General features: G+C 47.8%; 1 protein-coding gene across 2 annotated transcripts in view; it reads left to right on the top strand.

The window, feature by feature from the left end:
* The first annotated feature begins 677 nt into the window (after positions 1 to 677).
* Positions 678 to 21511, top strand: part of IQGAP1 (IQ motif containing GTPase activating protein 1) — a 184360-nt gene continuing 163526 nt past the window's right edge. Inside the window, exons 1-2 of one of the 2 annotated variants that reach the window (XM_075133296.1) lie at positions 678 to 722; positions 17187 to 17286. In XM_075133296.1, coding sequence (XP_074989397.1) covers positions 689 to 722; positions 17187 to 17286 — 134 coding nt within the window. In that variant the 5' untranslated portion in view covers positions 678 to 688. Of the gene's footprint in view, positions 723 to 2215; positions 2447 to 17186; positions 17287 to 21511 lie in introns of those variants that run through there. The other variant, XM_048865968.2, reaches the window with a different exon arrangement.

A 21511-nucleotide genomic window follows, 5' to 3' on the forward strand; every position in this document is an offset into this window, starting at 1 on the left:
TGGGAGATGGCAGCATGTCTGGGCTGTGAGCGTGTGTATGGGTGGCTGGGGTGGGTGCAGGGGATTGTGTTTAGGGGGGGTGGCAGGACTGGGCTTGGTGAAGGGGGTTGCGTGAGGGGGGACAGTACAGCTGGCCAGGGGTGGTTATGTGCAGGGGTAGGCAGTGTGGCTGAGGGAGGCTGTGTTTGGGGGCAGAGAGTGTGGCTGGGTGGGGCCTGTAGGGGCAACATAGCTGGACGGGGGGCGAGGGGGGACCTGTGCATCTGCAGGGGAGCACAGCTAAAGGTATATGTGGGGAGAGGGACCCACCGTGGCTGGGGGCTGCGTACAGGAGCTGTGTTTGTGCAGGCAGTAGCAAAGCTAGGTGGGGAGACAATGGGGGACTGTGGGAGGCAGAGGTGCGGTGGGGATGGATGCGTGTCTGTCTGGTGCTACCTATGTTGCGAAGGGGGTCAACGGTGCAGCTGTGCAAGGGTTGGGGGGTCAGAAGGGGACTGGGCTGGGGGGCTGTGTATGTGTGTGGTGCTACTTATGCCGTGCAGGGGGCTGTGAGTGGGGGGGTCTGTTGGCACCGTTGGCATGCCTGGGTGGAGGGCAGTGGGGATGGTGCAGCTGGGAGACAGTGCAGGGGTCCCTGTGTGGGGTGGGGCTGTGGGAGGGAGGAGCTTGACAGGGGAAGGTGGCACAGATGGGGACGCTACAGGAGGCAGCAGCATGGCTAGGTAGGGGCTGTGGGACTTTGCGTGGGGAAGAGGGTTGGCGGGCCTGAGGGGTGGCACAGCTGGGGGCGAAGGGGCGGCAGAGGGATGGGGCGGGGGCAGTGCCGCGGCTGTTCGGAGGCGGTGGGGGTGAGACAGCACGGCTGGTTGGTCTGAGGCTGAATGGGCGTGGGGGGGGCAGCACGGCCGGGTGCTTGTCTGGGGCTGAATGGGCGTGTGGGGGGGCAGCACGGCCGGGTGCTGATCTGAGGCTGAATGGGCGTGGGGGGGGGGGCAGCACGGCCGGGTGCTGGTCTGGGACTGAACGGGCGTGGGAGGGCAGCACGGCTCTGCGTTGGTTTGGGGCTGAATGGGCGTGGGGGGGGGGGCAGCACGGCTGGGGGCTGGTCTGGGGCTGAATGGGCGTGGGGGGGGGCAGCACGGCCGGGTGCTTGTCTGGGGCTGAATGGGCGTGTGGGGGGGCAGCACGGCCGGGTGCTGATCTGAGGCTGAATGGGCGTGGGGGGGGGGGGCAGCACGGCCGCGTGCTGGTCTGGGACTGAACGGGCGTGGGAGGGCAGCACGGCTCTGCGTTGGTTTGGGGCTGAATGGGCGTGGGGGGGGGGCAGCACGGCTGGGGGCTGGTCTGGGGCTGAATGGGCGTGGGGGGGCAGCACAGCTCTGCGTTGGTTTGGGGCTGAATGGGCGTGGGGGGCAGCACGGCTGGGGGCTGGTCTGGGGCTGAATGGGCGTGGGGGCCAGCACGGCTGTCGGGGGAGTGCGGGGGGGCTCGGCTGGCAGGGAATCTGCGGGGCAGCGCGCGCTGCCGACCTGGTGCTGCCCGCTCCGGCGGGGGAGGCAGTGGGGGCCGCGGCGGGCGAGGGGGGCAGGGGCAGGCGGCGCGGAGGACGGGCGAGGGGGGCAGGCGGCGTGGAGGACGGGCGAGGGGGGCAGGGGCAGGCGGCGCGGAGGACGGGCGAGGGGGGCAGGGGGCGCGGAGGACGGGCGAGGGGGGCAGGGGCAGGGGGCGCGGAGGACGGGCGAGGGGGGCAGGGGCAGGGGGCGAGGGGGGCAGGGGCAGGCGGCGCGGAGGACGGGCGAGGGGGGCAGGCGGCGCGGAGGACGGGCGAGGGGGGCAGGGGCAGGGGGCGCGGAGGACGGGCGAGGGGGGCAGGCGGCGCGGAGGACGGGCGAGGGGGGCAGGGGCAGGCGGCGCGGAGGACGGGCGAGGGGGGCAGGCGGCGCGGAGGACGGGAGAGGGGGGCAGGGGCAGGGGGCGCGGAGGACGGGCGAGGGGGGCAGGGGCAGGGGGCGAGGGGGGCAGGGGCAGGCGGCGCGGAGGACGGGCGAGGGGGGCAGGCGGCGCGGAGGACGGGCGAGGGGGGCAGGGGCAGGGGGCGCGGAGGACGGGCGAGGGGGGCAGGGGCAGGCGGCGTGGAGGACGGGCGAGGGGGGCAGGGACAGGGGGCGCGGAGGACGGGCGGCAGGGGCAGGGGGCGCGGCGCGGAGGACGGGCGCTGGCTGAACGCGCAAGGCGTGGGCCGCCGGGGGCGGGCGGCGCCTCTTTCCGACACACCCAGCGCCGAGACCAGGAAGAGGAACAGCCGCTCCCGCCTCCGCCGCGTCCGCCCAGCCCCGCAGCGACCGAACGGCCCCGCTCGGCCCGGCCCGGCCTGGCCTGGCCTGCAGCACCATGTCCGTCTCGGAGGAAGCGGACGGGCTCGGGATGGCCCGGCCCCACTACGGCTGTGAGTCCCGGGGAGGGCGGTGCCCGCCTTCGCGGCCCGGGGGCTGCCGCTGCTCCGGGGATGGGCCCTGTCTTCGCGCTTGCCGTCCCTGCCCGCGTGTCGCGGGCTCTGAGGGTCCCGTGGGGATGGGGTCGGGGGACGCGGGTTGCGGTCTGCGGCCGGGGCGTGTGGGCTGGGACCGGTCCCCGGGGCCGGGCGGGGCGGGGAGCCTGCCCGCGACGCTGGGGGATGGGGACGGGGACGGTCTGACTGCAGCAGTCACGTCTGACTGCCGCGCAGTCCTCCGCGCCGGCGCCGCCGCCCTCCGCATGGCGAGGGCTCGATGCGCCCGCCTGAGCCCAGCTGGCCCTGGCCGCTGCCTTCGGAGAGTGCCCTGGCACATGGGGCAAGCGAGGAGGTCACGGAGCTGCAGCTGCTCCGTGTCTCACGTAGAATTGGCGCTGGAAAAGGCTTGCTCCGTCGGAACGAGTCTCACTCTTCCCCGAGGCCTGTGCGGGCGTGTTCCTTGCAGAATTTGGTCTTCAGGGCTCTGCCAGGCCAGTTTTATTGACCTTAGCGTTGAGGTTTCTACTGCTTTCTTTGGGAGACTCCCATGGCTACATTGATCTGTCAAGAATCTTTTGCTAATGGTCTGTCTAAATTTACCTTGTCTGAATTCAAACATCTCAATTCATCTTCGCATATTCAAGTTTTCCTCTTCTTCATTTCTTGAACAAAAATATCAGGTTAAGGAGCTGCTTCCTCGTCATTTTGCTGTATTCGTGTTAATGTACTATTTGCTACTTTACATATTCTGTAAAAGACATCTGAAATATTTGCAAAAATATCAGTCTTACAAATATTAGAGAGTCTAGGTGGGTGAGGTAATATCTTTTAATGGACTAACTTCTTTTGGTGAGAGAGACAAGTTTTTGAGCTTACACAGAGCTCTTCTTCAGGTCTGAGAAGTACTCACAGTGTCACAGTGTAGCTGTGACACTGTGAGTACTTCTCAGACCTGAAGATGAGCTCTGTGTAAACTCAAAAGCTTGTCTCTCTCACCAACAGGAGGTAGTCCAATAAAAGACATTACTTTTCCACCTTTTCTCTGTAGTAGCGTACCAACATGGGCACAACAACACTGCAGCCTACAAATATGAATGGCTTGACAAATCCATTTACGCACTTGCAAATAAGAAGCTGGCCCTTGCTAGTGCTATCAGTTTCTGCTGAATTTAAACTTAACTTTAAAAGTCATGACATATTTGTCTCTTAATATTCATGGGAGAATTCTGCGCAAAAAAATAAAAAATTATGCACACAGTATTTAAAAATTCTGCATATTTTGTTTGTCAAAATAATACTATATAAACACACCAGTTTGAATTATTTTGGTAATTTATTTCAAAATACGTGTCAGCAACTAAGTCTGTAACAATACAGACCAAAAAAAATTCAGAATTTTTTTTTCACAAATAGATTCCTTACTAGGCATATTAATACAAAACTTGAGTAATTTATTTAAACTACAGTACAGAAATGTATTTCTGCACTTCTCAGAAGCAGTGTAAAGGCTTGCGGGAGTCAGGGGTAATGGAGGAGCTGAGGGAGAGGGAAGGAGCCTGGGAGTATACCTGGAGGGTTATTGGGTGTGGGTGGGAGAAGTATGGAACAGTTTCTTTTGGGGGGAGGATTGTTAGGGAATTGGGGTGCTTCCCCGTTGCAGACACTGGTTGACTCTGAGCCTTTCCCATTCAGTCAGGCACATCTGCCCCCGCCCCCGTGTGGCCCTGGAGCCCCCTCCCATTCAGCCCCTGGCTCAATGCTGTCACCCCCCGAACTCCTGAGCCTGCACCCCAGTCTGCCCCCCCCCACTAACCCTTCTGAACCGAAGTCTGTGACCCCCCCCCAGCAGCCCTGTGTGCCCCACTATGCCTCCTGACCTGGCTCCACCAGCAGGTTGTTGTAATGAAGGTAGCTGGCTGCTAGCTGTTGCTGCCAGTCAGCCAGCTGTTCTGGCACCACGGCAGCCTCTGGTGGGAGAAAGGCAGAACTACTGCACTTCTTGGGCAGAATGTATTTTTTGCAGAGAAAAAAAATTCTGCACTGGACATGAATTCTGCGTGTATGCAGTTGCTCAGAGTTCTCCTAGGAATAGACTCTTATGTTTGTGATAATAGCTTTTCAAAAGTAACCCATTGCTGTGGTATCTTCCACAGTCTGCAGGCAGACAGCTGTGGTGCTGCCATTGCTGCTTAGTGCTTTCATAAGCATATTCAGTGTGTAACTCCATGCTGGTGATGTTCAGTGTTGCAACATTGAAGTTAGCAGGTTTCATGCTATTTTTCCTCCGACTTTGCTTGGGAAAACTATTGGAAACTAGCAGAGGTAGCCACTTATTTATGATGTAGGAGAGGACTCAAAAATGGAGGCCGAGGTGGAGGTAGAGTAGTAGAGACCTATTGGTAACAGTGAGGGTGCTGGAAGAAGGGGTAGAATAGAGGAGACCCTCTTGAAGCATCCAGGAAGCTGTGGGGCAGTAGTGGCAAGATGGGAAAGGTTCTCCCTGCCAATAACCAGAAGGAGGATGGAGGTGTTTCAAATATATCAGATCTGCTCTAGACAGACTAATATGAAGGAGGAAACCCCTGAATAAGTACAGGGACTAGTAGCCTGCGGGTGTGTACAATATAACTAAACTTGTTTTTTTGTTACAGTGCCCATCTGCATAGTTTTTGGGCACCTCCCCAAAGATAGTAACCACAGTTGCTTTGGGCAGTGTGCTATTTGTGTCCCTTCTTCCTTGGAAACAATTGGTGCTATGTTTCTTTCTGTCTTTCTTTCTTCCCTTCCTTCTCTCCTAATATTCCTCCTCTTCCCCCCTCCCCCTTCTTGCCTTCACATCTTTCCCTCTTTTTTTAGTCATTTTTTTAGTTGCAGCTGTGGGAAAGCTAAGTCAAATATTTTACACGTTGTTCTGAAGGCTGTGAAACTTGTAGTCATTTTTATCTCCTTGGGCATGAGTACCAAAGCCTTGACTCGGTCTTGCTCTGAGGTTTACAGTTTCATAGCTCCTGTGGAACATAACTGTTGGGGGAGTTTATGGTTGTGAAGAGAGACACCTTTCTGAGGTATCTTGGGCTGGTTCCATGGGGGACCTTAAAGATTAGTATTAAGACCTTATATTTGATCCTGTATTCTGTGGAGAGTTGGTGTAATGAGTGGAATACTGGTGTGATGGGTCTTTCAGTGGCTAGCAGGTGGGGAGGTGGGCTTCTCTGTGGGGTGGTGTTCCTGAACTTTGCTGGTGTAGTCTATTCCTTTGCAGTCTCTTGTATCAAACTATGGCAGGTGTTTGATAATTTTTTCATACCCTGTTTAAAATATTTTTCATATCAAAATGAGATAAAACATTTACCTGTTCAAACGCTAAAGGCTTAGAATTGTTCAAAACATCTTTCCTTCTACTAATGTGCTTCAGCAAGCACACTCGCTAGTCCTCAGTGGCGGAGTGAATAGTTTGATTTGATGTAAGGTGTGACTATTATAAAAGGCCAAGGTCCCACTTTACCCCTTAAGCCATAAAAAAAGGAATACTTTTTTACATAATTTGCCTCTGGATCTAACTCCCACAAGAGATCATTGAGGCTAAGATACCCAACCCAGGGCTCATCTCTTGGTTTAAAAAATTTGACATTTATATGGATGAGAACATGTGCAGTTGGTTACATTAAATAAATATAAATTGAAGGGTTATAAAATCTCAGGTTTCAGGGCATAAGCCAGCCTCTGACTGACAGGGGTTAGGAAGAAACTTCCCCTATAGGGAAGTTATTTCAGAACTGCCCACTATGGGTTTTCTTATAATTTCCTTGAAGCATCAGGTACTGCCCTCTGTCAGATGTAGAATACTGGACTAGATGGACCATTGGTCTGATCTAGTATGGAAATTCCTATGTTTTAAAACAAAGCAACTCCCTAACAAAACAAAGAAAGCAAGCTTTAGGTTTCTGGTGTGACAGGCCAGTGATAATTGTAGATTTTCATTTTGAAAAAACAATAAAACTCCATTGACCACTGCAGATTCTCCTTTTTAATATAGCAGAAAATAGGGTTGAGATGTTCAAAGCTTCCATTACAATTAGTGGAAGAGATATAGCTCTATCCCCTGAACTACTCTGAGAATTTAAACATAGGCTTCTACAGCAACAGCAAGATGCAAATGAGATGTCATTTGGTTCCAAGTTCAGCTATAACAGGAACTTTGGGTGCCACTATGTTTCCTTCCCTGCACTGTGAAGAGCAAAAGGATTGTGAGATGGAGGTACTCACCTTTTGCTCTGTGTGATACCTGTTTCTCATTCATGTTCTTTCTGCACCCTCCCCACATGCATAAAACATCTAGTCACCCTTCTATATGCTTCCACTTGCTTCATTTGACACAAGAAGAGCATTCCTTGGTTCCTTCTGCTACAAGAGAACTCCTTTTCCCACTGATGGGATTGTCTCCTTTTTAAATGAATTCATATTACATAAAAAAAATGTTTAAATTCGCAGTCTGAATGAAATGTTAACACTGAAAAGTCAGGAAATTGCAGTGTTAATGCTAAACCTTAGGTCTGCCCCTTCATGCTGTATGCATTGTAATACATTCTTTAATTACATGACTGCATGCTATTATTTTCACAGGACCCATTCATTATTCAATGTATAGTTTAGAATAGTGTTTTTCAAACCGTGGGTCATGACCCTCTACTGGGTCACGGCATATAAGGCGCTGGGTCACCTTGCTCTGGTCATCACTGCTGACTGGGATGTTGAAAGTCCCGTTGGCGGTGCTGCCCAGCTAAGGCAGGCTAGTGCCTACCTTTTCCAATGCCACACTGTGCCCCGGAAGTGGCCAGCTGTGGGTCTGGCTTCTAGGCAGGGGGGCCATGGAACTCTGTGTGCTGCCCCCTCCCTGAGCAGCAGCTCTGCACTCCCATTGGCCGGCAACTGGGGAACGGGGGGAGGGGGTGGTGCCTGTGGGCAAGAGTTGAGCGGAGCCGCTTGCACGCCTCTGCGTAGGAGCCAGACCTGCTGCTGGCCACTTTCGGGGCACGTTGTGGTCTCCGGTGCATCCCAGCTGTGCCACTGACCAGGAGCCATCGGAGTTAAGTCCGCACCCCAACCCCGTGCCCCAATCCTCTGCCCCAGCCCTGAGCCACCCCAAACCTGGAACCGCTTCCTGCACCCCAAACCCCAGCCCCATCCCAGAGCCTGCACCCCCAGCCCAGAGCCCTGACTCCGTCCCGCACCCCAACCTCCTGAGCCTGCCCCCAAACCTGGAGCCCCTCCTGCACCCCAATCCCCTCATCCCCAACCCCAGCCCAGAGCCCTGATCCCCTACCACACCCCAGACCTGAGCCCCCACACAACCCAGAGCCCCTCCTGCACCCCAGAGCCCTGACCCCCTCCCGTACCCCAACTCCCAGCCCCAGCCCAGAGTCCCATCCCACACCCTGAACCCCTCATTCCTGGCCCCACCCCGCAGCCCTCACCCCAACCCTCTGCCTCAGCCGTGAGCACCTCCCAGACCCCTCATCTCCAGCTCTGGGTCGTGGGCATCAACAATTTTCTTCAACTGGGTCCCCAGAAAAAAAGTTTGAAAACCACTCGTTTAGAAGATATGCACTCAATGAGGCAGGGGTTCATAGTGAATGAGAAGATGCTCTTCTAGATTTGTGGCTCATTCTGGGCTTTGTTGTGTTTGAAGTTACCACAGTACAAATCTGGCATAAGTCCATAGAAACTAATGGTCTGATTCTGAATGTTCATGTTTGTATATGAGTAGATTTGTATCCTCTGTACAGTGTATGAGGTAGGGATGTTCTCACTGAACAGCGGAAACAAAAATAAGCTTGCTCAGCTGTCTCACTACTTGCGCACTGAATGAGTTGGGATTCTTAAGAAATACTGCCATGTGATTATGTAGTTTACATACCATATTGCAATGCAGGTTCACAAGGAGACAGTGTTAATGTTGCACAGGCCCCAGACCTGGCCCACAGCTGCTCAGAAATGCATTGCATGGAAAATTGGGCTTAGGTCCCATTTGGACCCTGCCCAGCATGGAGGAAATGTCTGTGTGATTTAGTTATGGAGGTTTAATAAGCCTCTATTAAGCATGTGTAAACTGCACTTTTTCAGAGATTTATAACTTGGCCAAATTTGGGTGGATTTTCACGGGCACAGCAAAAGGATTCCTCTGACAGAGGCCATCTCTGCCTATGTTTCAAATTCCTGCTCCAAAGGATGGGGCCACTAAAGCTTCTCCGTTTTAGTTCGTTTTAATACATCTATTAGTAGATTATTCCAATGCCAAAACATTTAGGATGGAAATGCTTAGGCATCCTTAATGTGATAGCTATTGTTACATGCTCCAGCTACAATAAATTTTAAGAAGAAATATTTTATGTGAATGAGATTTTTTTTTTTTAGGCTGCTATACATGTCTGGCATTAAAATAATCTGTTAATAGATTTTAAGGCCAAAAGGGCCTATTATAGTAATCTTATTCTGACTTCCTGCATAACACAAGATTTAGAACTGCAGACATGGTAATTTCGGAGTAGCAGCCATGTTAGTCTGTATTCGCAAAAAGAAAAGGAGTACTTGTGGCACCTTCCAGACTAACAAATTTATTTGAGCATAAGCTTTCGTGAGTTACAGCTCGCTTCATCGGATGCAACATGGGAATGTAATTTCATGTTATAAATAATGCAGTCTAACAGGACATAATTTGAAGAGGTCTTATTTTATTGAATAGATTGGGGGGGGCAGTGAATGGTTCGTAACATTCATTATACACATGAGATGTATTGCATTAATTTCCTGGGTCAAAAGAGTTAAAGTTGTTATAAACTTTTTCACTGTCCAACATAAAAACAGTGATACGAGGGGGTTTGTTTTTTTAGAGACCTTGATTTACTTGATTTCCTGGCAAACACACAAAAGCACTTATTTTAAAGTTGAAAGTTTGTTAATTAAACACAAGAAATAAAACAAGCATTTATACTGAAACTGGAAATGAGTGATTATGCAAAACAAACTTAATTAAAACCTACTAAACTCTGTTTTTTTGGGCAGCCAGAATGTTTGGTTTTTTTATTTAAGCAACCTTTCTTTGATGAAAAGAAAAGAGCTAATTTTACTTTCTGTTTTGTGTGTGAAGGGTATTCTCTTTTCCAGTTTTTAACAACCAACCAGGCACAAACTGGCGGAGAAAGAGGATAGAATAGGTGGGGGGAAATAAGTTTTTGTTGATGTTTTTGGAACACTGGATGGCTGGTTATTATGTTTGAATGCTTTGGCTAGTGAGTTGGCCATGACACCTGCTTTTTGGCCCCGGTTCATTTTCCAGTCAGGGACTTCATCTGGTTGGGTCTTTTCTCCTTAGAAAGGGCAGGATTGAGGTAATTTCATCTTGCTGTGCTGATGCAGTGTAGTTCATTTCAGGATTTGATAAAAAGCCAAGAGAGTGAGAGAGAGGACAGGAGGAAAGAAGGGAGGCAGGCAGAATAGGATTTTATGTGCCTCTTCAGTGCTGACTATTAGGTATTCCTACAGATGGGTTGTGGACTGATTGTCATGATGGTCTGATGATTATTCAGGACTCACAAATGAAAAACAAATGGCCTTGCTCTTATTCAAGGACAAATAGCCTTCCTCTCAAGAAGAATGTCTTTTTAGTTTGGTCTGCTCCTTCTGTCTTGGGTTTCAGGGAATATAAAACAAGCTGGGATACAGCCAGGATGAGCTATGAGATTTTTGCTGGCAAAGTCTCTCTTTAAGAACCCCGAAAAAGGAAAAAGTGGGCAGCATAGTTCACCCCCTCGTTATTTTGTTTACCAGTTAGGCCTAATATTTGGCACACTAATTTTCCTTTAATTTCTGGCTCCACATTTTTTGTTTCTACCAAGCATGATTTTAACAGTCTGTAACCCAAATGAACAGGCCCTTTTTCTTTGGACTAATTTTAGTTTTTCTGTCTTGTTTTTTTGCACTCTTTCAGAACATTTATTGAAAACAACTTGACTTATTTTTTATGGTTAATTTTTAGACAGGCAAAAAGTTATAGGTTATTGTGACATTTTATGAACTTTCACATACTTTCGACATTTGAGCTTACAATTTGGGTATGTTTTTAGGTCCAACCATCACAAAGGATGACGTGTTCCCCATGGCCGCTTAGGGCATGGCACATGTTCATTAGAGAGTAGGTGACTCTATCAATTTGTACAAAGCCTCACTTACTGTTTTTATTGTGGTAGTGCCAAGTGCTGTGAAACACAAAACAAAAAGATTGTCGCTCCCCCGGACAACTTACGCTCTGAGCATAAAATGAGACAACAAATGGCTACATACAGATAGGGAGTATAAGGAAACAGTGAAATAGTATTGATCACCTGGGGAGGCCGTGGTCTTGGCGCACCAGCTGTCTAACCAATGTCAGTTTTTTTGTAGGAATCATGAGAGGTGGGAAAAGGGGTTTTAAGAAGGTATTTGAAGGAGGACAATGAGAGAGCTTTATGGATGTTCATTGGGAGTGCCTCCAAGCAGTATGGGAGAAAGCAATAATATATTTGAAAATTTAACAAGTGGGAAATGAAGGCAGACATCATTGGCTGATCAGAAGTAGGAGCTGACATCTTGATAGCATATGTGAGATTATTGGATGGGGGTAGGTAGTGAAATTACAGACAATTGTCTTAGGTTTGCAGTGGTGCAAGAAGAGCCAGTGATGGGATTCGTCAAGGTAAAAGAGGTGGTAGCACTAATCAAGATGCAAAATGATGAGAGTCTGATTGAGAGTGTTAGCTGTGTGGGAAAAGAGAAAATGCTGTATCTTAGAGATGTTGCACAGAAAGGATTGGAAAATTTAGGCACAGCCTGGATGTAAGGAACTAGAAAGAGGACTGAGTTGAAAATGATATCCCCAAATGAGAGTTGGAGAGGGGCTGAGTAGGATCCTCTAAACAGCACTCTGAAAGAGCAATTACAGAAGTAGGGGAGAATCAAGAGAGGACTGAGTCATGAAAGCCAAGGAAGGATGAGAGATCAAGAAGAACATGGTTGACAGCGTTGAATCATAGAACTGGAAGGGACCTTGAGAGGTCATCTAGTTCAGTCCCCTATACTCGTGGCAGAACTAATTATCTAGACCATCAGAGCTTCTTAACCCCTTACAGGTAAAGGAGGGATTTTATGCTACCCTTAGCTGTATGTTTATGACACCATCCCTGACAGGTGTTTGTCTAACCTGTTCTTAAAAATCTAAAACTAAGCAAGGCCAAACAGGGCAAATATAAAAAAACAATGCTGAATAAAGCAGCTTTATGTATAGTTTAACAAATAATACAAAAAACAAGGGAACTAGCTGGGAACTGGATTGGCTGGCTATATGAATACTTAGAGCAGCTTGCTATTAAATAAGTATGCTAAAAAAAAAATGTATAAAAGCCTGTGTAACTTCCTGCTCTCTGTACAGGATTTGAGATTCTATTCTCCCTGTACCTTTTTGCAGCTGCAAATAAACTTTTCTGCTTCTCCACCCCGTTGTGATTATTGGGTGTAGCACACGGGGTAGCGAACCAACTCCAGCTGTTGTTTAGCCTCTCGGCACTGGGTGCCGGCAACAATGTAGACTCCACAACCTTCCTAGGCATTTTATTTCAATGTTTAACCACGCTGACAGGAAGTTTTTCCTAGTTTCCAACCTAAACCTCCCTAGCTGCAATTTTAGCCCATTGCTTCTTGTCCTATCCTCAGAGGTTAAGAAAAACAACTTTTCTTCCTCCTCCTTGTAACAACCTTTTACATACTTGAAAACTGTTGTCATGTCCCCTCTCGGTCTCCTCTTTTCCAGACTAAACAAACCCAATTTTTCAATCTTCCCTCATAGGTCGTGTTTTCTAGACTTTTAATCATTTTTGTTGCTCTTCTCTGGACTTCTTCCAATTTGTCCACATCCTTCCAGAAATATGGCACCCAGAACTGGACACAATACTCCAGTTGAGGCCTAACCAAAGCAGAGTACAGCGGAAGAATTACTTCTCGTGTCTTGCTTACAACGCTCCTGCTAATACATCCCAGAATTATGTTTGCTTTTTTTGGAACAGTGTTACGCTGTTGACTCTCATTTAGCTTATGGTCCACTCTGACCTCCAGATCCCTTTCTGCAGTACTCCTTCCTAGGCAGTCATTTCCCATTTTGTATGTGTGAAGCTGATTGTTTCTTTCTAAATGGAGTACTTTGCGTTTGTCCTTATTGAATTTGATCCTGTTTACTTCAGACCATTTCTTCAGTTTGTCCAGATCATTTTGAATTTTAATCCTATCCTCCAAAGCATTTGCAACCCCTCCCAGCTTGTTATCGTCCACAAACTTTATAAGTGTACTCTGTATGCCATTAGCTAAATCATTGATGAAGAGATTGAACAGAACCAGACCCAGAACTGCTCCCCGCAGGACCCCACTCATTATGCCCTTCCAGCATGACTCTGAACCACTGATAATTACTCTCTAGAAATGGTTTTCCAACCAGTTTTGCACCCACCTTATAGTAGCTCCATCTAGGTTGCATATCCCTACTTTATTTACGAGAAGGTCATGCGAGACAGTATCAAAAGCTTTACTAAAATCAAGATATATCACATCTACCGCTTCCCCCCATCCACAAGGCTTGTTACCCTGTCAAAGAAAGCTATCAGGTTGGTTTGACATGATTTGTTTTTGACAAATCCATGCTGTTACATATCCCCTTATTATCTTCTAGATGTTTGCAAACTGATTGCTTAATTATTTGCTCCATTATCTTTCCAGGTACAGAAGTTAAGCTGACTGGTCCGTAATTCCCTGGGTTGTCCTTATTTCCCTTTTTATAAATGGGCACTATATTTGCCCTTTTCCAGTCTTCTTGAATCTCTCCCATCTTCCATGAATTCTCAGAGATAATCGCTAATGGCTCAGATATCTCCTCAGTCAGCTGCTTGAGTATTCTAGGATGCATTTCATCAGGCCATGGTGACTTGAAGACATCTAATTTGTCAAAAAAAAAAGGAGTACTTGTGGCACCTTAGCGAATAACAAGTTTATTTGAGCATAAGCTTTCGTGAGCTTCAGCTCACTTCATCGGATGCATTCAGTGGAAAATACAGATCTTGGGAGACGGGCCAGTCCTTGCTTACAGACAGCCCCCCAACCTGAAGTAAATACTCACCAGCAAACACACAACAGAACCACTAACCCAGGAACCTATCCTTGCAACAAAGCCCGTTGACAACTGTGTCCACATATCTATTCAGGGGACGCCATCATAGGGCCTAATCACATCAGCCACACTATAGAGGCTCATTCACCTGCACATCTACCAATGTGATGTATGCCATCATGTGCCAGCAATGCCCCTCTGCCATGTACATTGGCCAAACTGGACAGTCTCTACGTAAAAGACTAAATGGACACAAATCAGACGTCAAGAATTATAACATCCAAAAACCAGTTGGAGAACACTTCAATCTCTTTGGTCACTCGATTACAGACCTAAAAGTGGCAATTCTTCAACAAAAAAAATCAGAAACGGACTCCAACGAGAGACTGCTGAATTGGAATTAATTTGCAAACTGGATACAATTAACTTAGGCTTGAATAAAGACTGGGAGTGGATGGGTCATTACACAAAGTAAAACTATTTCCCCATGTTTATTTCCCCCTCCCCCCACTGTTCCTCACATGTTCTTGTTAACTGCTGGAAATGGCCCACCTTGATTATCACTACAAAAGGTTCTCTTCTGCCCTCCCCCCCCCCCCCCCCCCCGTTGGTAATAGCTCACCTTACCTGATCACTCTTGTTACAGTGTGTATGGTAACACCCATTGTTTCATGTTCTTTGTGTATATAAATCTCCCCACTGTATTTTCCACTGAATGCATCCAATGAAGTGAGCTGTAGCTCAAGAAAGCTTATGCTCAAATAAATTTGTTAGTCTCTAAGGTGCCACAAGTACTCCTTTTCTTTTTGTGGATACAGGCTAACACGGCTGCTACTCTGAAACCTGTAATTTGTTCAAGTAATCTTTAACTTGTTCTTTCCCTATTTTAGCCTCTTCTGATCCTACCTCATTTTCACTGGCATTCACTATTTGAGCTATGAGATGACTGATAGCTCAAAAGATGAGGATGGAGTATTGATTCTGATCTTTGCCCATGAAGAGGTGATTAGAGTTTTTGGTGAGAGCAGTTTCAGTGGAGTACAGGAGCCAGAAGCTGAATTGGAGGAGAGAAATACCAGACAGGGCTTGTAGATAGTGCATTCAGTAATCTTAGAGATGACATGGAGCAGTGGTTGTAGTGTGTGGGGAAAGAAATAGAGAATGAGAGCATTTGGAAGGGAATAAGTGGGCATTAGGGAAATCAGTGATTGGGATGGGGGTCTCTGGGGTAAATGGAGGGGTTAGCGGTAAAGAGAAGATGAAGTACTTCTGTGGCAGTGACAGCAGAGAAAGGGAAGAATTATTTTTCGATTATTGTGTTTTCTTTCATTTGTAATGGACAGCTTGATTTAGCCATCAAGCCAATGCAGGCCAGTGAAAATCTGGACCCAGGTTTAATCCCGTTTGTTATAATATGGAGTCATGATGAATAAGAGCAATGTAGAGGCACTGTGGTCTAGTAGAGAGGGGCACAGACAAGGAATCAGGAGTCCTAGGTTCTTTTTCTGGTTCTGTCACTGATCTTCTGTGGCCTCTTAGACAAATCATTTGCCCTCTTTCTTTTTTCTGTTTCCCCTCCCACTCTTTGTCTTGTCTGTTTAGATTGTAAGCCTGTGGTCTTCAACCTTTTTAAGCACAAGATCACTTTTTGAATTTAAGAGCAACCCAGGATCTACCCCACCCATTCCCTGAAGCCCTGCCCCTTCTCCCAAAGCCCCACCCTGCTGATTTCCCCCCCCCCCCAAATCGCTTGCTCTCTCCCACCCTCACTCAGTTTCACCGGGCTGGGGCAGGGAGTTGGGGTGCTGCCTCTGGGCTGAGGCTGAGGGGTTTGGATTGTGGGAGGGGGCTCCTGGCTGAGTCTAGGGCAGGGGGTTGGGGTGTAAGAGGGGGTGAGGGGTGCGAGCTCTGGGAGGGAGTTTGGGTGCAGTAGGTGGCTCCAGACTGGGGCAGGAGGTTGGGGTGTGGGAGGGAGTTCAGGACGGGTAGGGGTGCTGGCTCTGGGGGGGTGGGGGCTCAGGGCAGGGTCAGGAGGTTGGGGTGCAGGAGTGGGTTCTAGGTGCAGGAGGGAGTATGGGGTGCTGGCTCCAGGAGGGGTGTCGGCTCCCACCGGGTGGCACTAACCTCGGGTGGCGGTGCAGTGGGGATAAGGCAGGCTCCGTGCCTGCCCCAGCCCCACGCTGCTCCCGGAAGCTGCTGGCACATCCCTGAGCCGTGGCCCTGGGGGGAAGGGGCATGTGGCTCCACGCACTGCCCATCACTGCAGGCGCTGCCCACGCAGCTCCCATTGGCCGTATTTCCCCGTTCACAGCCAATGGGAGCTGCAGGGGCGGTGCTTGCAGGTAGGAGTGGTGCACAGAGACCCTCTGCCCCCCACGCAGGGATGTGCTGGCTGCTTCCGGGAGCGGCGCAGGGCCAGGGCAGGCAGGGAGCCTGCCTTAGCCCTCCTGTGCTGATGGACTTTTAGCGGACAGAGATTGCGACCGACTGGCAGAGGCTCCGCGATCGATCTACCTTTGGTGACCACTGCTGTAAGGTCTTTTGGTTAGGGACTCTACCTTACTATATGTTTGTAAAAAGAAAAGGAGTACTTGTGGCACCTTAGAGACTAACAAATTTATTTGAGCATAAGCTTTCGTGAGCTACAGCTCACTTCATCGGATGCATTCAGTGGAAAATACAGTGGGGAGATTTATATACACAGAGAACATGAAACAATGGGTGTTACCATACACACTGTAATGAGAGTGATCACTTAAGGTGAGCTGTTACCAGCAGGAGGGTGGGGGGGTGGGAGGGAACTTTTTGTAGTGATAATCAAGATGGGCCATTTCCAGCAGTTGACAAAAACGTCTGAGGAACAGTGGGGGTTCAGGGGGGAATAAACATGGGGAAATAGTTTTACTTTGTGTAATGACCCATCCACTCCCAGTCTCTTGATTATCACTACAAAAAGTCTGTCCCCCGTCCCCCCCCCCCAACCCGGCTCTCCTGCTGATAATAGCTCACCTTAAGTGATCACTCTTGTTACAGTGTGTATGGTAACACCCATTGTTTCATGTTCTCTGTGTATATAAATCTCCCCACTATATTTTCCACTGAATGCATCTGATGAAGTGAGCTGTAGCTCATGAAAGCTTATGCTCAGATAAATTTGTTAGTCCTCTAAGGTGCCACAAGTACTCCTTTTCTTTTCGCGAATACAGACTAACGTGGCTGCTACTCTGAAACCTGTTATATGTTTGTAAAGTGCCTAGCACAATTGGCCCTCTATGGCCACTAGGCGCTATTGTAATACAAATAATAATAGAGAACATGCTGTGTGCACTGATATGGCTCTCTTTGGGCAAGATTTCTTAGCATGATATGTACTTCTGTCCTGGAATATCTTTTGCATGTGATGCATTTTACTGTGGAGATAGGTGCAAGCTGCTGAAGTGATTCAAGGGTCTCTTATATACCTGCATATCAGGTATGTTGAAGACTGACAATATTTTTGACTCTTTGCAGCTGTCCTGGATAATGAGAGGTTGACAGCAGAGGAGATGGATGAGAGAAGACATCAGAATGTGGCTTATGAGTATCTTTGTCATCTGGAGGAAGCAAAGAGGTAAGGAGGAGAGGCTCGAAATTACTGGGATATCAAGAGGTATTATTGTACCTGCTTAAGAGAGTATTTGGACATAATTTAGCTTTTGACTGTTGAGTGGCTATATGAGGTAGATAGCTAGAAAATGTGTACATATTATATAATGGGGAGAGGAAACAGTGTATGATGTCAGTGCAAAAAACTGTTGATGTAATTGGCTTATCCTGTGTGCATATGTAATTTAAAAATATTGTATGTATAAAATTTTGTGCCTGCATTATAGGTGGAGAGAGTAGTCACACAGGTAAGACTGCCTAACACTTCCCACTATAATCCTCTGTTTTTAGTTCCTTATAACTTTGCCAAAATGGGATGGTTTTGGATGAAATTTTCCATGGTGGGTCTCAGCCTCAAGTTTCCAAGAACAAGATTTGGGAAAAATAGTTTTGCCATTATCAAAACATTTTTTCCAAGCATTTTTGAACAGTTCTCATGCTTCTGTAGTTTGGTGAAAAAATTGAAATTTAGCAGGTGATCATGACTTGTTGCCTCCATGAAAACCCAGCCATATTTGGCCAAGATACAAGTTGGAGTATCTTGGCAGTAGAACTTGTTCTACACTTGCTCCTTAATTTTCTGAATGTTCCACCTGTAAATGTTTCCAAGCCGGATGTAGTAGCATGAGTCTGCCTGCATGTCCTTCTCCTTCAAAATATCCTTTGGGAAAAAGCACTTTGAGCTGGGAGCCAGGAAACTGTGAATTTAAATCTTACCTCTTCCAGTGATTGTTGACTATTTCTGAGCACAGGGTCACTTCTGGTAGAGCTGGGAGTAGAACACATGGCTCTAATATATCAAACCCAAGCTGAATCCACTTATGCAGCTTTCCAAAAGAATCTGCTATATCTATGTGTTTGGTTATGCACTCTGCAAAATGGGGCTACGTCTGTATATATATCTCACTGTTTCAGTACATGATGTATTCCTCTCTAGAAACTGGTTCACAAACAAGCTGGTATGATAGTACTTCAGCTCCAGTGGAGAGCAGTGCTGAAGATCCCCGGTTCAAACTCTGCTGACCACTCATTCAATGATCAATGCATGTTATGGAATTTATTTTTCAGTTTACTTCTTTAAAAACTTGGAAAATTCCATAAAAATTAGGTTTAAAAAAAAAGGTTAAGGTTGCAAATTCAAGTACTGAAAAGATAGGAAATACCATAATTAAAGTTGATCATATGTGTATGCATTATGAACAGTCTCTGCATGATCCCATACAATTTTTTCCACAGGACCCCAGCCTGATTTAAGGTACAGGCTGCAGGGTGCTCACTGAATGAGGCAGGTGCTCAATATCTCATGTCTCAGAGTAGCAGCCGTGTTAGTCTGTATTCACAAAAAGAAAAGGAGTACTTGTGGCACCTAAGAGACTATCAAATTGCCTTCTAATTGCCTTCTATGGCGAGATAACTGGCTCTGTGAATGAGGGGAAAGCAGTGGACGTGGTGTTCCTTGACTTTAGCAAAGCTTTTGACACGGTCTCCCACAGTATTTTTGACAGCGAGTTAAAGAAGTATGGGCTGGAGGAATGGACTATAAGGTGGATAGAAAGCTGGCTAGATTGTCGGGCTTAACGGGTAGTGATCAATGGCTCCATGTCTAGTTGGCAGCTGATATCAAGTGGAGTGCCCCAAGTGTCGGTCCTCGGGCCAGTTTTGTTCAGTATCTTCATTAATGATCTGGAGGATGGTGTGGATTGCACCCTCAGCAAGTTTGCAGATGACACTAAACTGGGAGGAGAGGTAGATACGCTGGAGGGTAGGGATTGGATACAGAGGGCCCTAGTCAAATCAGAGGATTGGGCCAAAAGAAATCTGATGAAGTTCATCAAGGACAAGTGCAGAGTCCTGCACTTAGGACGGAAGAATCCCATGCACCCCTACAGACTAGGGACCGAATGGTTCGGCAGCAGTTCTGCAGAAAAGGACCTAGGGGTGACAGTGGACGAGAAGCTGGATATGAGTCAACAGTGTGCCCTTGTTGCCAAGAAAGCCAATGGCATTTTGGGATGTATAAGTAGGGGCATTGCCAGCAGATCGAGGGATGTGATTAGTTCCCCTCTATTCGACATTGGTGAGGCCTCATCTGGAGTACTGTGTCCAGTTTTGGGCCCCACACTACAAGAAAGATGTGAAAAATTGGAAAGAGTCCAGCGGAGGGCAACAAAAATGATTAGGGGACTGGAACACATGACTTATGAGGAGAGGCTGAGGGAACTGGGATTGTTTAGTCTTCAGAAGAGAAGAATGAGGGGGGATTTGATAGCTGCTTTCAACTACCTGAAAGGGGGGTTCCAAAGAGGATGGATCTAGCCTGTTCTCAGTGGTAGCAGATGACAGAACAAGGAGTAATGGTCTCAAGTTGCAGTGGGGGAGGTTTAGATTGGATATTAGGAAAATCTTTTTCACTAGGAGGGTGGTGAAACACTGGACTGCATTACCTGGGGAGGTGGTGGAATCTCCTTCCTTAGAGGTTTTTAAGGTCAGGCTTGACAAAGCCCTGGCTGGGATGATTTAATTGGGGATTGGTCCTGCTTTGAGCAGGGGGTTGGACTAGATGACCTCCTGAGGTCCCTTCCAACCCTGATATTCTATGATTCTATGATTGATTCTGTGATTCTCCATTACATATATGTGTGACGGGTTGGACCCCCATTCTGGGATGCCATCTGATATACTGGGATTTCACTGAGGCAGCCTGCTCCACTAGCCTGGGCTCCCTCTCCCTGTTTTCCTGAATCAGACTCTCTGGCCTCTGGCAGCGCGCGCACACAGGTAGGGACGCACCAGCTGTGGAATCACACAGAGTCTGCGAACAGCTGTCTATGGGAAGACTCAGGTAGGAAATTGCCTAGCACTCAAGTGCAGCTCCCCTCTAGAAAGTACGCCCAAAATAATGTTGTCTTGCTCTGTAGAGAAATCTGTACAAATTGTCAAAGTTTGACTCAGACTCACAATTTATCAGACCACTCTGTTTTATTAGCAAAGCTGCTCTGCTAATACATTTAGAAGTGAGCCCCCCGAGTGGGGCTTGTGTCTCTTAATTTATACAGTTTTTGGAGAACAAGTTACAGAGAAGTTACAGACAAAAGAAGAAAAATGATTTTAGTCACCACCCTTCGAGATCCCTGAGACCAGTCACGTATCTTCAATTACCTGCCACCCTTAACAATCTCCTTTAACAGCTTCCAGTTAACTTAACTAATTGCCCTTCACACCTTCCATTCTGATGCTGCTTCTTAGACGTGCTGGCTCTATCTTAATTGCTTCTCCATTCAAAAGCTAACTGTCCCTACATGTGCTCCCTCAGATACTTTGTAACATGTTTTGGCATGCCCTCTCATATACAATGTATCCAGCATGTCCCCTTATACAACGCTATACTTATACAATGTTATACTTCCACAAACGTAAGCTCATGAATTCACCCCCTCTCTTAATGTGGAGGAAAATACGCAGAACTTCTTGGCTCCCCCCAGTTATAAATTGCACAAACTGGGTTATGTTATAAACAAGAAATAAGTTTATTAACTATAAAAGGTAAATTTTAAGTGATTATAAGGGATAGCAAATAGAACAAAGCAGATTACTGAGCAAATAAAACAAAACATGCAAACTAAGCTTGGTTCACTAAAAAAAACAGTTTACAGCATGTAATTTCTCACCCTAAATGTTGACTTAGGCAGGATTCAGAGTTTCTGTAGCTTAGAGTTCCAGTTATTTCTCTTTATAGACTAGACTCCTCTGTCTCAGTCTGGACTAGGCCCCTGCCTTTCCCTCAGCTTAGTTTGTCTGTCTCTCCAGGTACTTTTTAGCAGTCTTTCTTCTTGGGTGGGAAGGCAGTGAAGGGAGAGTCCTGATGGCCTTGCCTCCCAGCCTTAAATAGAATTTACATAAGGCGGGAAGTCTTAGTTTCCAGTGGAAGAGTATCAGCAGTGTCCAAGATGGTATTTTGCATCAGGTGATATTATCACCTGACCTTGCAGTGTTGAAGCAACCATGAAACCAGGTTTATTTGCAATGTCCACAGAAAGGAGCTCCAGGAAGATGGGAGATCCACATCTTTAAAGACTCATTGTCTTTTTCTAATGACTCATCAAGGCTGATTGCTTACTGTCTGGTGGGTGTTTCCCAAGTATACACACAGTTATAATTGTTACATAATTAATATTCCTAACTCCAGATAC

This window comes from Caretta caretta, chromosome 10 (genome assembly GCF_965140235.1).
Source record: "Caretta caretta isolate rCarCar2 chromosome 10, rCarCar1.hap1, whole genome shotgun sequence".
Taxonomy (NCBI): Eukaryota; Metazoa; Chordata; order Testudines; family Cheloniidae; genus Caretta; species Caretta caretta.